Genomic DNA, 12,479 nt, shown 5'->3' on the forward strand with positions numbered 1-12,479 from the left:
GATGGAGTGACATGGAGGCCAATGGTGGACACATACCGCTCCCAGCACTCCTTCTTGCCTTGGCGGATAAGGAGGCGGGCCCGCGCACGCAGCCGTTTGAAGGCGATAAGGTGGTCTATGGAGGGATGTCACTTGTGACGCTGGAGCGCCCGCCGGCGATCTTTAATCGCTTCAGCAATCTCAGGTGACCACCAAGGCACAGCCCTCCGCCGAGGGGACCCAGAAGAACGGGGAATGGCAGATTCGGCGGCAGTAACGATGCCAGTGGTGACCGATTTAACCACCGCATCAATGTCATCAGTAGAGAGAGGCTCAATAGCGGCAGTGGAGGAGAACAAGTCCCAGTCAGCCTTATTCATAGCCCATCTGCTAGGGCGCCCAGAAGAGTGACGCTGTGGTAGTGACAGAAAGATCGGAAAGTGGTCACTACCACACAGGTCATCATGCACACTCCATTGGACAGACGGTAAGAGGCTAGGGCTACAGATTGAAAGGTCAATGGTGGAGTATGTGCCATGCGCCACACTGAAGTGTGTGAAGGCACCATCATTTAACAGCGAGAGATCGAGCTGCGACAATAAATGCTCAACGATGGCGCCTCGACCTGTTGCCACTGACCCACCCCACAGAGGGTTATGAGCGTTGAAGTCGCCCAGTAGCAAGAAAGGTGGCGGCAATTGGGCTACCGGTGCAGCCAGGACATGCTGCGAGACATCACCACCTGGTGGAAGGTAAAGACTGCAGACGGTAACAGCCTGTGACGTCCACACCTGTACAGCAACAGCCTCTAAAGGTGTCTGGGGAGGGACAGACTCGCTGTGCAGAGTGTGAAGGACATATATGGAGACGCCACCAGACACCCTTTCATAAGCTGCTCGGTTCTTATAATAACCCCGATAGCCATGGAGGGTGGGGGTTTGCATTGCTGGAAACCAAGTTTCCTGAAGAGCAATGCAGAAGAAAGGGTGAAGGCTGATAAGTTGGCGGAGCTCAGCTAGATGGTGGAAGAAACCGCTGCAGTTCCACTGGAGGATGGTGTTGTCCATGGCTGGGAAAGGCGTGACAGGGCTGGAAAGGCAGATTACGCCGCTGGGTCACCTGCTGCCTCCGATGGAGCACCCGTGCAAATGCTATCCATTGCGTCCGAGGGACCGGCGAGATCGAGGTCCTCAGCGGACGCCAGAATCTCCACTTCGTCCTCAGACGCAGAGCTTGTAGGAAGCGGTGGGATGGGTGCCACCGCAATGTCGTTAGCCTTGGGGACTTTCTTCTTCTTCTGTTTCTCTCGCTGTGCCTTCGGTGGTTCAGGCTGGGAGGGCTTCACTGGGTCAGTCTCAGGGGCAGACGACGACAGTGAGGCCCTACGACCAGGGACCGGTGGTTGTTTGAGCCACTTGCGGCTGTCTGCTTTTGTACCGGTCGGAACTTGCGAAGGGAGGTCCCCAAGGGAACCCTTCCTGGCGAGAGGAGCCGAAGAAGACTTACGCTTCTCCGGCTGGGAAGGGGGAACTGATGTCCCCGATGGTTTGGGGGGTGTTGCTCCTGAAGTAGATGGAGCAGGAGCAACAGGGAGTTTATTGCCCCCCACCATCAAGGGGGCAGGTGTGGGCCTTCGACTCTGAGAGCTGACTGGAGCTGATGGGACTGTAGGAGGAGTGACAGTTGCGGCATAAGAAGAGGTCATATGCACTGGATGAAGCCGATCATATTTCCGCTTCGCCTCAGTGTACATCAGTCGGTCGAGGGTCTTGATTTCCAAGATTTTCCGCTCCTTCTGCAGAATTGGACAGTCCGGCGAGCAAGGCGGATGGTGCTCACCACAGTTCACACAGATTGGAGGTGGGGCACAGGGATGATCAGGATGGGATGGTCGACCACAATCGTGACATACGAAGTCGGAAGCACAGCGTGAAGACATATGGCCGAACTTCCAACACTTGAAGCACCGCATCGGGGGAGGGATATACGGCTTGACATCACAACGGTACACCATCACCTTGACCTTCTCAGGTAACGTGTCACCCTCGAAGGCCAAGATGAAGGCACCATTGGCAACTTGATGATCCCTCGGACCCCGGTGGACGCGCCGGACGAAATGGACACCTCGTCGCTCCAAGTTGGCGCGCAACTCGTCATCGGACTGTAAAAGGAGATCCCTGTGGAAGATAATGCCCTGGACCGTATTCAGACTTTTTTGGGCATGATAGTTACGGAGACATCCCCCAGCTTATTACAAGCGAGCAAGGCCCACGACTGGGCGGAGGATGCCGTTTTTATCAACACCGATCCGGACCGCATCTTGGACAAGCCCTCCACCTCCCCAAACTTGTCCCCTAAATGCTCTACAAAGAACTGAGGCTTCATGGATATAAAGGATTCCCCATCAGCTCTGGTGCAGGCAAGATACCTGGGCGAATAAGTCTCACTTTCATTCAATGCCTTTCGTTCCTCCCATGGTGTGGCGAGGGAGGGGAATGATTTGGGGTCATAAACGTTACCTTTAATATGGGCCCTTGAACGCTTAGAGACTGCTGGTGGCTGGCCACCAGCAAGAGAAGATGTGCCACGCTTCATTGCGTGTCATCCACCCTGATGCCACCTACTCCGACCAAGGGCCCTCCCCACGGGCGCCACCCAGCCACAGCAAACGCCACCTGGCAGGATGGCCATTGCCGGGAGTCCCGATGCCCCAGGGAGATGGGCATCTACTCCTTGGCATACGTGGGGAGTTAACAGCGCAGGCATCAGTAGAGCGATCCCTGTGTTGTCAGGGGGCTACAACCAACAGGGTACATGGCGGCCCCACCACAACGGACTGGCTACCGTGCTGGATCTTAGGTGCAAGAAAGTCCAAGGTCGTCGTCGCAGTTAAAAGCAACACTGCAGAGTGCAGCGTGGTAATCGCACCCAGAGACGTATCCTCGCCCAAGAGATGGAAAACGAGCGGGACACCATTGCAACGATGAAAAAGCCGGCTAAAGGTCTGAATGCACGACGGATACAGTGCACCATGTAAGGCGCCCTTCCCCAATTGGCTCACTCTTCGGAATAATTTAGAAAGATGGAGGTCAAACCCGAGAGGGGACCATCACAGAAGGCCGAAACATTTGAGACTCCTTTTAGTCGCCTCTTACGACAGGCAGGAATACCGCGGGCCTATTCTAGCCCCCAAACCCGCAGGGGGGAAAAATTGGAGAGAAAGACCAAGGATTGACCACAGCAAGCAAGTAAATTGGACTAGTTATGTGGAGATGAAGAGCCCTGCAAAGGCTACAGTATTGAGCAGAGTTGCAGCAAATAAGTGTATAACCTGAAGACCGAATCAACAACAAAAAGATAGAAACTTTATGTGATTTTCGAATCTGATGCATTTTTATATGTGCCATCTATCAAAAAGCTGAAGATGAGTGGTTTTCTTCCCAGATTTCTTTCCTTTTTAAGTCCTGGAATTTTCTTCATAATACAGTTACTTCAAGCATCAGGTGTTCATATTTATGAATGCTAGTATCTAACTCATCAAAAATCAAATCTGTGTGAAGAATGTATTGTATTTATGCCTAGTTATCAGCAACACACTAACATTCTTGTCCATATGATGAAATGAAGGTAGATTTTATTCTTATTAATGTATACGACTGTCTAGTAATGAAATGGATACATGCATAGACTTCAACAGATCTGCTTCTATTATTTCATTGTCAGGCATAATTTTCTGTTGACTATCATGGCATGTTATAAATGAAAGGTATGCACACAATTAGCAGAATATCAGCCCCTTTTAAACTAATGATGTGATGACTGTACAGATGCATAAAATGGGATTAATTTAGCATTTGACTTTTGTATCAAGAGAAGTGTAGACAGTAAAATTTTGGAAACCAAAGAGAATTTCTTTATTTTATTTTATGTGATAAGTTAAAGTGCTGCAAACAATAATTTGCTCCCCTGCCAGAAATAGATACTGTAAAATACTTAAAAATGGAATGGATGAATTACAAAACAAGAGAAACCATTCAATAATAATTTGTGAGGGAATTATTAATACTATAATGCCTCAAATAGCTCTAAGCACTATGAGACTTAACATCGAAGGTCATCAGTCCCCATAATGTCTCTTAAGAAGAACATGTACATCCAGAATGCAATACAGCTTAAATGACTATTCCTGATCTAATACAACAACATAATGATACCCTACCATCCATCAGATTTAGGAGCTTGTCTGTCAAATGGAGAGCATGGAGCATGTACATTTTACAATCACAGAGCTGTGAATTGGTGACATCACAATGAAAGCATCTTTCCAAAAAAATTAAAATGACAATTTGACATTTAATATTACAAATTTAATTGATAACTATTGTAAAAGTAGAACACCCAGAAGAGGTCAGCTGACTAATTTTTTATTTTGAGATGTGGATTTCTTTGGCATAAAATAGTTTTTCCTGTTATTTTAATGACTTTCAACTGTTTTAGAGTATATTTAATTGGTTTTAATTGTTTTTCTTTGTAACTACAAAATTTTAAGATAAGTACATGTTTACCATTTGTTCCCAATGGTGTTCAGTTGACCACTTCCTACAGAAATGCATCTTGTCAGGTTTATTTAGGACCTTTGTTAGCCAATAATGATGAACTTCATATAGCGCTGCACGTAACAGTTTCTGCATCTCTATTTGTTGTCACCAACAGTTCAACTAATAACTATAATGGTTCACTATCACAGTCATAGTCTTTCTGAAGCCGAAAATAAAATACTGGCCGCTCACAAATGCTAAAGTTAGACATGTCCTGAATGGTTTTCCTTATTTTGGACAAGATGAAATGAGAGTTGCAGAGAGAACCTGGGAGAACCTGTTACAGTACATCTCATGGAACCTTATTTATGAGAGGAGCGAACTGTTACATGAGGCAGCTTCTTCACTTCTCTCACACTGGCAAAAGAACTGAAAAAGAAGGATATAAGCATTGCTGGCACTTCCAACAGGGGTAAAAGGGAACTGCCCACTATCTTTGAGAAAAAGACAACATACACTTCTTTGAAATGTTATTTACATGGTTGATGACATTACTCTAAAATTTTACCAATGAAAGGCTAACAAAAATGTGATTATTCTTAATTCCATGCACACCAGTGTAACAGTTTTCAGAGCTACAGAAAGTAATATTCCAGAAACAGTCAACTTTTACGACACCAAATTTGATGTAGATGTGGTAGAGCAAACGTCAGCCTCTACAATCTCTCAACAATCTTTTATAATGAAAGCTATAAAATAATTACTGCTACCGATAACAAATTCTCACTCTCAACATTTCCATACTCCATCTGTTTTGACTGCCAACAGAGGAAAAGAAACTTTTAAAATTGCTAAAGAGAAAACTTTCAAAGTTGGGTTGTGCAAGAAAAACAACACTAGAGATAAGTGTTTTACACGTTAAAACTTTGTATGGAGTTCATGTTTAAGAAAAAAGATACACAAAGAGAGCAATCGAGATTCTCTGAGTAAACAGATGTGTGTAGAAAATCACAATTTATTTGTTTATAAGATAAAAGTATAATTAGCAAACAGATAAGCAATTCTATGATAATAATGTTTGACACCGACTGTTATATGATGTAAGACATAGGTACTGAAAACTAAGCAATTTTATGTATATCTAATACAATGTCAATTACTTTTGTATAGTGAAACATGAAAATAAAATTTAGCAGTTCTAAATAAATACATCCCCACATAAATATTATAGAGGAAAAAAATAAATGAAAAAGGTTTAAATGCATTAAAAATCTTAGTGGTAAGTTGACCTCCATCGGGCGTTCTAGGGAACAGTTCAAAGCTGAGCATTCTAGTGTTATGTATTTTCAAATGAGAGCTTGTAACAATAGCATTCAGAACAACACAAGCATTGTGTGCTTGCCAGATGATAAACTTACAATATTAGAATTTTTTTGTTGGCAGACTCTTCGTATAAAGCGTAACCCAATTATTGCTGCTACCAGAACTGCTATGCCAACAGCAGCACCCACACCTGCTGAAGCTACTGAAGGGTTTGCTGAAAATAATGAACCAATTAAGACTTTTACTTAATTTTGGCTTGAAACTCTTAATTTGGTTTTATTCATTTGTGAATTTCATATCCAAATTTTCTATTTAAAACTTACATATGGTAACACCTCACAATTAACGTAATATTTGATCTGCTTAACACAGAAAAAGGTTTCTATTTACTATATACATTAGTTTGATATTTGCTTAAAGCAACATGGCTCTGCAAGGACAGAGTAATACATACTTTAATAAATCAACTTTGGATTCAGCTATATGAAAGAAATTGAGTATTGGAATATTCATTGCCAAAATGGAATCAGTACATAGTCCACTGATTTCAATACTCAGCACTCTCTTTCCAGTTATCACTTCCAAGCTACTCATGTCATTATAAGAATTCTCACCTCCAACAGAAAACAACTCTTTATATTATTTTCATTGAGACTAAAGAATGTGAATGGTATTTGGTATCACATTCATAGTTGACATGCTGGGTAATATTATGGGTACTTCACAATCAGAGCAAATGACAATTTTGTTGCCCTGCCAGGGTTAATCCCAATTTATTGTCACCATTAAAATTCTGGATCACAGGTACAAAACTGAATTCTAAAGTACAGCCTTCCTTGTATGCCAGTTAATCTGAAACCAATGTGAATCCATTTAGAGGCTGTCGTGATGATTCACTGCAGCCATGACAAAGGATGTCATTTCATTCCACCTCAAAATCTTCTTAAGTTGAATACTAAGTGGTCTTTTTTTCCCCATACATCAAGAAATGTAATATCCAAGTATTTGTCTCGCAGTCTGAAAGTGGTGAGTGAGTGGCTGTTGCTGCTATGTCAAACCTGCTTCATGCCACAGAGATTAAACATAAATACACAAATGTTATCAGTTTGCACAGACAACAACTGCTTAAGTCCTGTTGTTCACTGATATGTTTTGTGCCACCTTCAGAATGTGGTTTCTGCACAAGAAAATTTAAACACAATCAACACTAAGGCACTAGATGCTAGGTATTTATTTATACAATATGGTGTATTCATTCACCCTTTTGTTACATTAAATACACCCCATCAAGAAATAGAAACTTATATGCCTTTTTTAGCTCTTTGCAATATATTATTAATTATTCAGGCTCAGAATTTTATGGTGGGTAAAATACTATAAATTTTGGAAGTATTTATATATCATGTGAACAGACGAGGCATACTTTGTTGGTCATGCGCCATTGTGTAACTTGAAACAGAAGGTCTGCCTCCATGGAACTTGTAATACTCGCAAATGAAGTGAGTTTCTCTAATGTCTTAACAATTTTTCATATCCTAAAAATGGAAATTCGTGTTGGTTTCCAATAGCTTCAATTTCAAAATGTGTTTCTCCTGCAACTGGTTTTCATAATCTTCCTGCTTAATTTGATTTCACTTAATGTCTATTGGTGTGTAGCAGAGTAATAATGCAACAGATAGATGATTCAAGACAGTATTGACATGATTTTTCTAAACTGTAATGCTTTTAAATTTCAGTAGAAAATATTGTCCTAGTGTGGAGCGGTAGGTAGACTAATTTTAATAATGATAATAATAAGTCATAGGAGGAAATTGGAATTGTTGTAAATATTGTTTGCCATCTTTTACAAGAGCCTGGCAACCATTTCTGTGATCAGCCAGAAAGCGATTGATAACATACGACCATAGTTCCTAGTCTGCAAGTCCACATTCTTGTTCAGCCCACTGAAAGAAATGTTTCTATTCTCTATTTGCTCAGTGGGATCAGGACTATGACTATAAATGAAGATTTTGAGTTTTAATTGATACATATAATTGTAAAGTTTCACACGCACAATATGGTAATATTCATTATGTTCATACTGACAGTAAATCTCTCTGCCCTAAACAGCAGTATGAGCAGTTTGGGGTGACCTCTATGGCAAGTTCGTACTAAATTGTCTTTCGCCCTGACTACTGATAATCAAAATAAATGCTCGCCACAAAAGTGGAAAATAACTGTCACCACTTGCCACACGGATTTGTTAACATTATGCGCGGCACACTAACAGTTACTTTTGTGAAATCTATGCAATCCAGGACAGTGTACAGTCCTCTTGTGTTCACTATCTATTATTATTGAAATTAAGCGTTTTGTAACAACTGGTCTCCAACACCATCCAAGGCAGCACACACTCCGGAGTTTGACTGATGTGGATCTTATGGTACCTGTATGTGAAGTGAAGCCTGGTCTTGCCCCCCAGGCTGTAATTATATATGTGGCGCAGTGGACGGCCAAGGGAACACCTGCTGTCATCCGCCCTATGCCCACGGTAGCAGTCTCTAAATGGTCGCTTTCTCAGACACACAATATTTAATAACAATGTTATGAATCAATTTTGAATCTTTTTAGTTTTGCATGCATGTAGGTAGGTTAGTTAAAACCACAGAAAAATTTTAGCTCGCTTGCATTAAAACTTTGCCTTCTAGAATTTTTAGAACAGGGCCGATAGTAGAAAATGACCTCTGATCTACAACTTAAGAAGAGATTGTATTGGTTGTTATTATCATCAAGGTCCTAAAACTTGTTATAACTGTATTAGTTAGTAGGTTTCATAATGGGCTCTAACCAAAACTTCCTAGCATTAATATCATAGATACTTAATCTGCTATAAATAAGGAGTTTTTGTTCCAAATTTAGTTTTCAGTAAATTACTCAAAAACTATTAGAGGTAGTTTAATAGGGTCATGTAGTTATTATTTTTATGTTGAACTGAAGCATCATACAAATTTTCATATCTCTAAGTCTAATATTTAGTGCCTTCAATTTTTTTTAAAAAACACGGATTCTGACCAACATTTTTTTTGAATCACATTGAGACTTGCACTAGGTAATCTTGACATACATCTGCACATTATGACCAATTTTTGGCTTCCTACCTTTATTATTTAGTGCCACTATTTTTTTTCTTAAAATGATGTATTTAGGTAAAAATAATGATCTAACCAATCTGAGACTTGACAGTTTAAACATTATTACGCTTAAGCATATTTTGAAAAAGTTTGAAAAAGCATCTTTAACTTTTAATTTCATTCTTAATTATGGTGCAATACTTGGGCTATGCATAGATGTGTTATGGTGATGTGGTGCTACTAGCATTGAACTAGGGTAAGTCCCACCACACTCGCTCACCTCTGTATCTCTCAAATGATACAGCACTTGTTTCGCGACACTAGGTACATGAGCATGTTTTGCCTTGTAGCATGTTTTTACATTTGGAAAACCCTTAATTTTCCAAAGCAGTTTTCCTAATTTCAGAAAATGACTGCAGATCATAAAAAGTTACTGCTAGCACTAGAAAAAGGAATAAGAAACTATATTACACTTATGTTACAGGGTTGGCTACCAGAAAAGTCTAAAAATTGTAACAAAGTATGATACTCTCACCTACTATGTAATACTATTTGTATTTACACTAGTTAAATTTCTTGTTTATTTTTCTTATTCTAATTCTTCCTGAAATGTTTCTGTTATGCAGGTCATTCGCACACAAAATCTCTTTCAGTCTTCTCTTTTCCAATGTCGGTTGCCCAGGTTTTCCTCCCATTATAATAATGATGATGATGATAATAATAATAATAATAATAATAATAATAAATAATCCAAATAGAGGTGTTTTGCAGGATATGCTTCCTGCAACCACCCTAGAAGGAAAACAAAGACAGAGGATGATACGGTCAGATGAAGTTAATCGACACCTCATCTTCTGTTATTACCAAGCAACAAACTTAGGAACCAACACAACTGGATACAGATCACAACATTTATTACCAGATACCCAGAATTAAAATTTTTAACAGAACAACGACTAGCTGATCAGATCCGTGTAATAATCAAAAATAACGGGATACCCCAGTCAGAATTAGAAAACATCAAACAACAAGTACAACAAATACTGGAACAAAATAATGTGCAATCAGAAGAAGAAGAAAATACAGTAATGCACTCAAACATCCCAGAGCTAACAAACAAAGAACAACACGCATCAATTAAACAATTAGAGGAAAACAAAATCTTAAGACAGCCACCAGAACAAACACAAATAGAACACGAAGTGACACACATGTTAGATATAGAAGAAAATTTTCAGCTGACAAATATAGAATACAAAGACACAAATACAGACATTAGACCATTCTTGCATAGACCGCCAAATGACCCACAAGTCGAAACAACAATAAAAACTATCAACACAATCATAGACAACAAAATAAATGAAAACACAACTATGGAAGAGTTACAACTACTGGTTTATATAGGAGCACTCACTACACTAAATATACACACTAGGCAGAGATCAGAACCAACCAACACACAGAAGAAACCCACAAAACCAGCACGGCAACACAGGCTACAGATCAAAATAGAAAATCTGAGAAAAGACATTGGACAGCTAACACAATTTATAAGAAATGAAATGTCAGAAAAAAAACCGAAAAAGATTAGGTAAAATCTCACAACAAGAAGCTATAGAGCAATTAGATGAAAAGAAGCAGAAATTACAAGCATTGGCCAAATGACTTAGAAGACACAAAAAAAGTGAAAATAGAAGGAAACAAAACCAAACATTCAACACAAACCAAAAGAAATTTTACCAGACAATATATAACACACACATTAAAATTGACAATCCGACAAACATAACAGACATGGAACACTTCTGGAGCAACATATGGTCAAACCCGGTACAACATAACAGGCATGCACGGTGGATACAAGCAGAAACAGACACATACAAGATGATACCACAAATGCCTGAAGTGATAATTTTGCAACATGAAGTCACCCAAGCAATTAATTCTACTCACAATTGGAAAGCCCCTGGAAAAGATAAAATAGCAAATTTCTGGCTAAAGAAGTTCACCTCAACACATTCACATCTAACTAAATTATTTAACAGTTACATTGCAGACCCATACACATTCCCTGATACACTTACACATGGAATAACTTATCTGAAACCTAAAGATCAAGCAGACACAGCAAACCCAGCTAAATATCGCCCCATAACATGCCTACCAACAATATACAAAATATTAACTTCAGTCATTACACAGAAATTAATGACACATACAACACAGAACAAAATTATAAATGAAGAAGAAAAAGGCTGTTGCAAAGGAGCTCGAGGATGTAAAGAGCAACTGATAATAGATGCAGAGGTGACATATCAAGCTAAAAAAAGGTCGCTACACTACGCATACATTGATTACCAAAAAGCTTTTGATAGTGTACCCCACTCATGGTTATTACAAATATTGGAGATATACAAAGTAGATCCTAAATTGATACAGTTCCTAAACATAGTAATGAAAAATTGGAAAACCACACTTAATATCCAAACAAATTCAAATAATATCACATCACAGCCAATACAGATTAAGTGTGGAATATACCAAGGAGACTCATTAAGTCCTTTCTGATGCTGCCTTGCTCTGAACCCACTATCCAACATGCTAAATAATACAAATTATGGATACAATATTACTGGAACATATCCACACAAAATCACACATTTTCTATACATGGATGATCTAAAACTACTGGCAGCAAAAAATCAACAACTCAACCAATTACTAAAGATAACAGAAGTATTCAGCAATGATAGAAATATGGCTTTTGGAACAGACAAATATAAGAAAAATAGCATTGTCAAGGGAAAACACACTAAACAAGAAGATTACATATTTGATAACCACAGCGACTGCATAGAAGCGATGGAAAAAACAGATGCTTATAAATATCTAGGATACAGACAAAAAATAAGAATAGATAATACAAATATTAAAGAAGAACTAAAAGAAAAATATAGACAAAGACTAACAAAAATACTGAAAACAGAACTGACAGCAAGAAACAAGACAAAAGCTATAAATACTTATGCTATACCAATATTGACCTACTCATTTGGAGCAGTGAAATGGAGTAACACAGACCTAGAAGCACTCAATACACTTACACGATCACAATGCCACAAATATAGAATACATCACATACATTCAGCAACAGAAAGATTCACATTAAGCAGAAAAAACCTACATTATGGACAGGTAGAGAATTTAAGAAAATTCTTTCTAGAGCGAGCAGAAACTAGCAAAATACACAAAGCAATCACTCATATAAATACAGCGGCTACACCACTGCAATTTCATAACCACTTCTACAACCCTTTCGATCACATAACATCAACAGATACGAAGAAAGTAAATTGTAAAAAGAAAACACTTCATGGCAAGCACCCGTATCATCTAACACAGCCACACATCGATCAAGACGCATCCAACACATGGCTAAGAAAAGCAATATACACAGTGAGACGGAAGGATTCATGATTGCAATACAGGATCAAACAATAAACACCAGATATTACAGCAAGCATAT

General features: G+C 39.5%; 1 protein-coding gene across 1 annotated transcript in view; it reads right to left on the minus strand.

The window, feature by feature from the left end:
* Positions 1 to 12,479, minus strand: part of LOC126251630 (uncharacterized) — a 184,774-nt gene that overhangs the window by 16,653 nt on the left and 155,642 nt on the right. The window contains exon 9 of the mRNA XM_049952174.1: positions 5,936 to 6,054. Within this exon, the coding sequence (XP_049808131.1) occupies positions 5,936 to 6,054 (119 nt within the window). The remainder of the gene's footprint in view (positions 1 to 5,935; positions 6,055 to 12,479) is intronic.

The sequence above is a fragment of the Schistocerca nitens genome, chromosome 4, assembly GCF_023898315.1.
Source record: "Schistocerca nitens isolate TAMUIC-IGC-003100 chromosome 4, iqSchNite1.1, whole genome shotgun sequence".
Lineage (NCBI taxonomy): Eukaryota > Metazoa > Arthropoda > Insecta > Orthoptera > Acrididae > Schistocerca > Schistocerca nitens.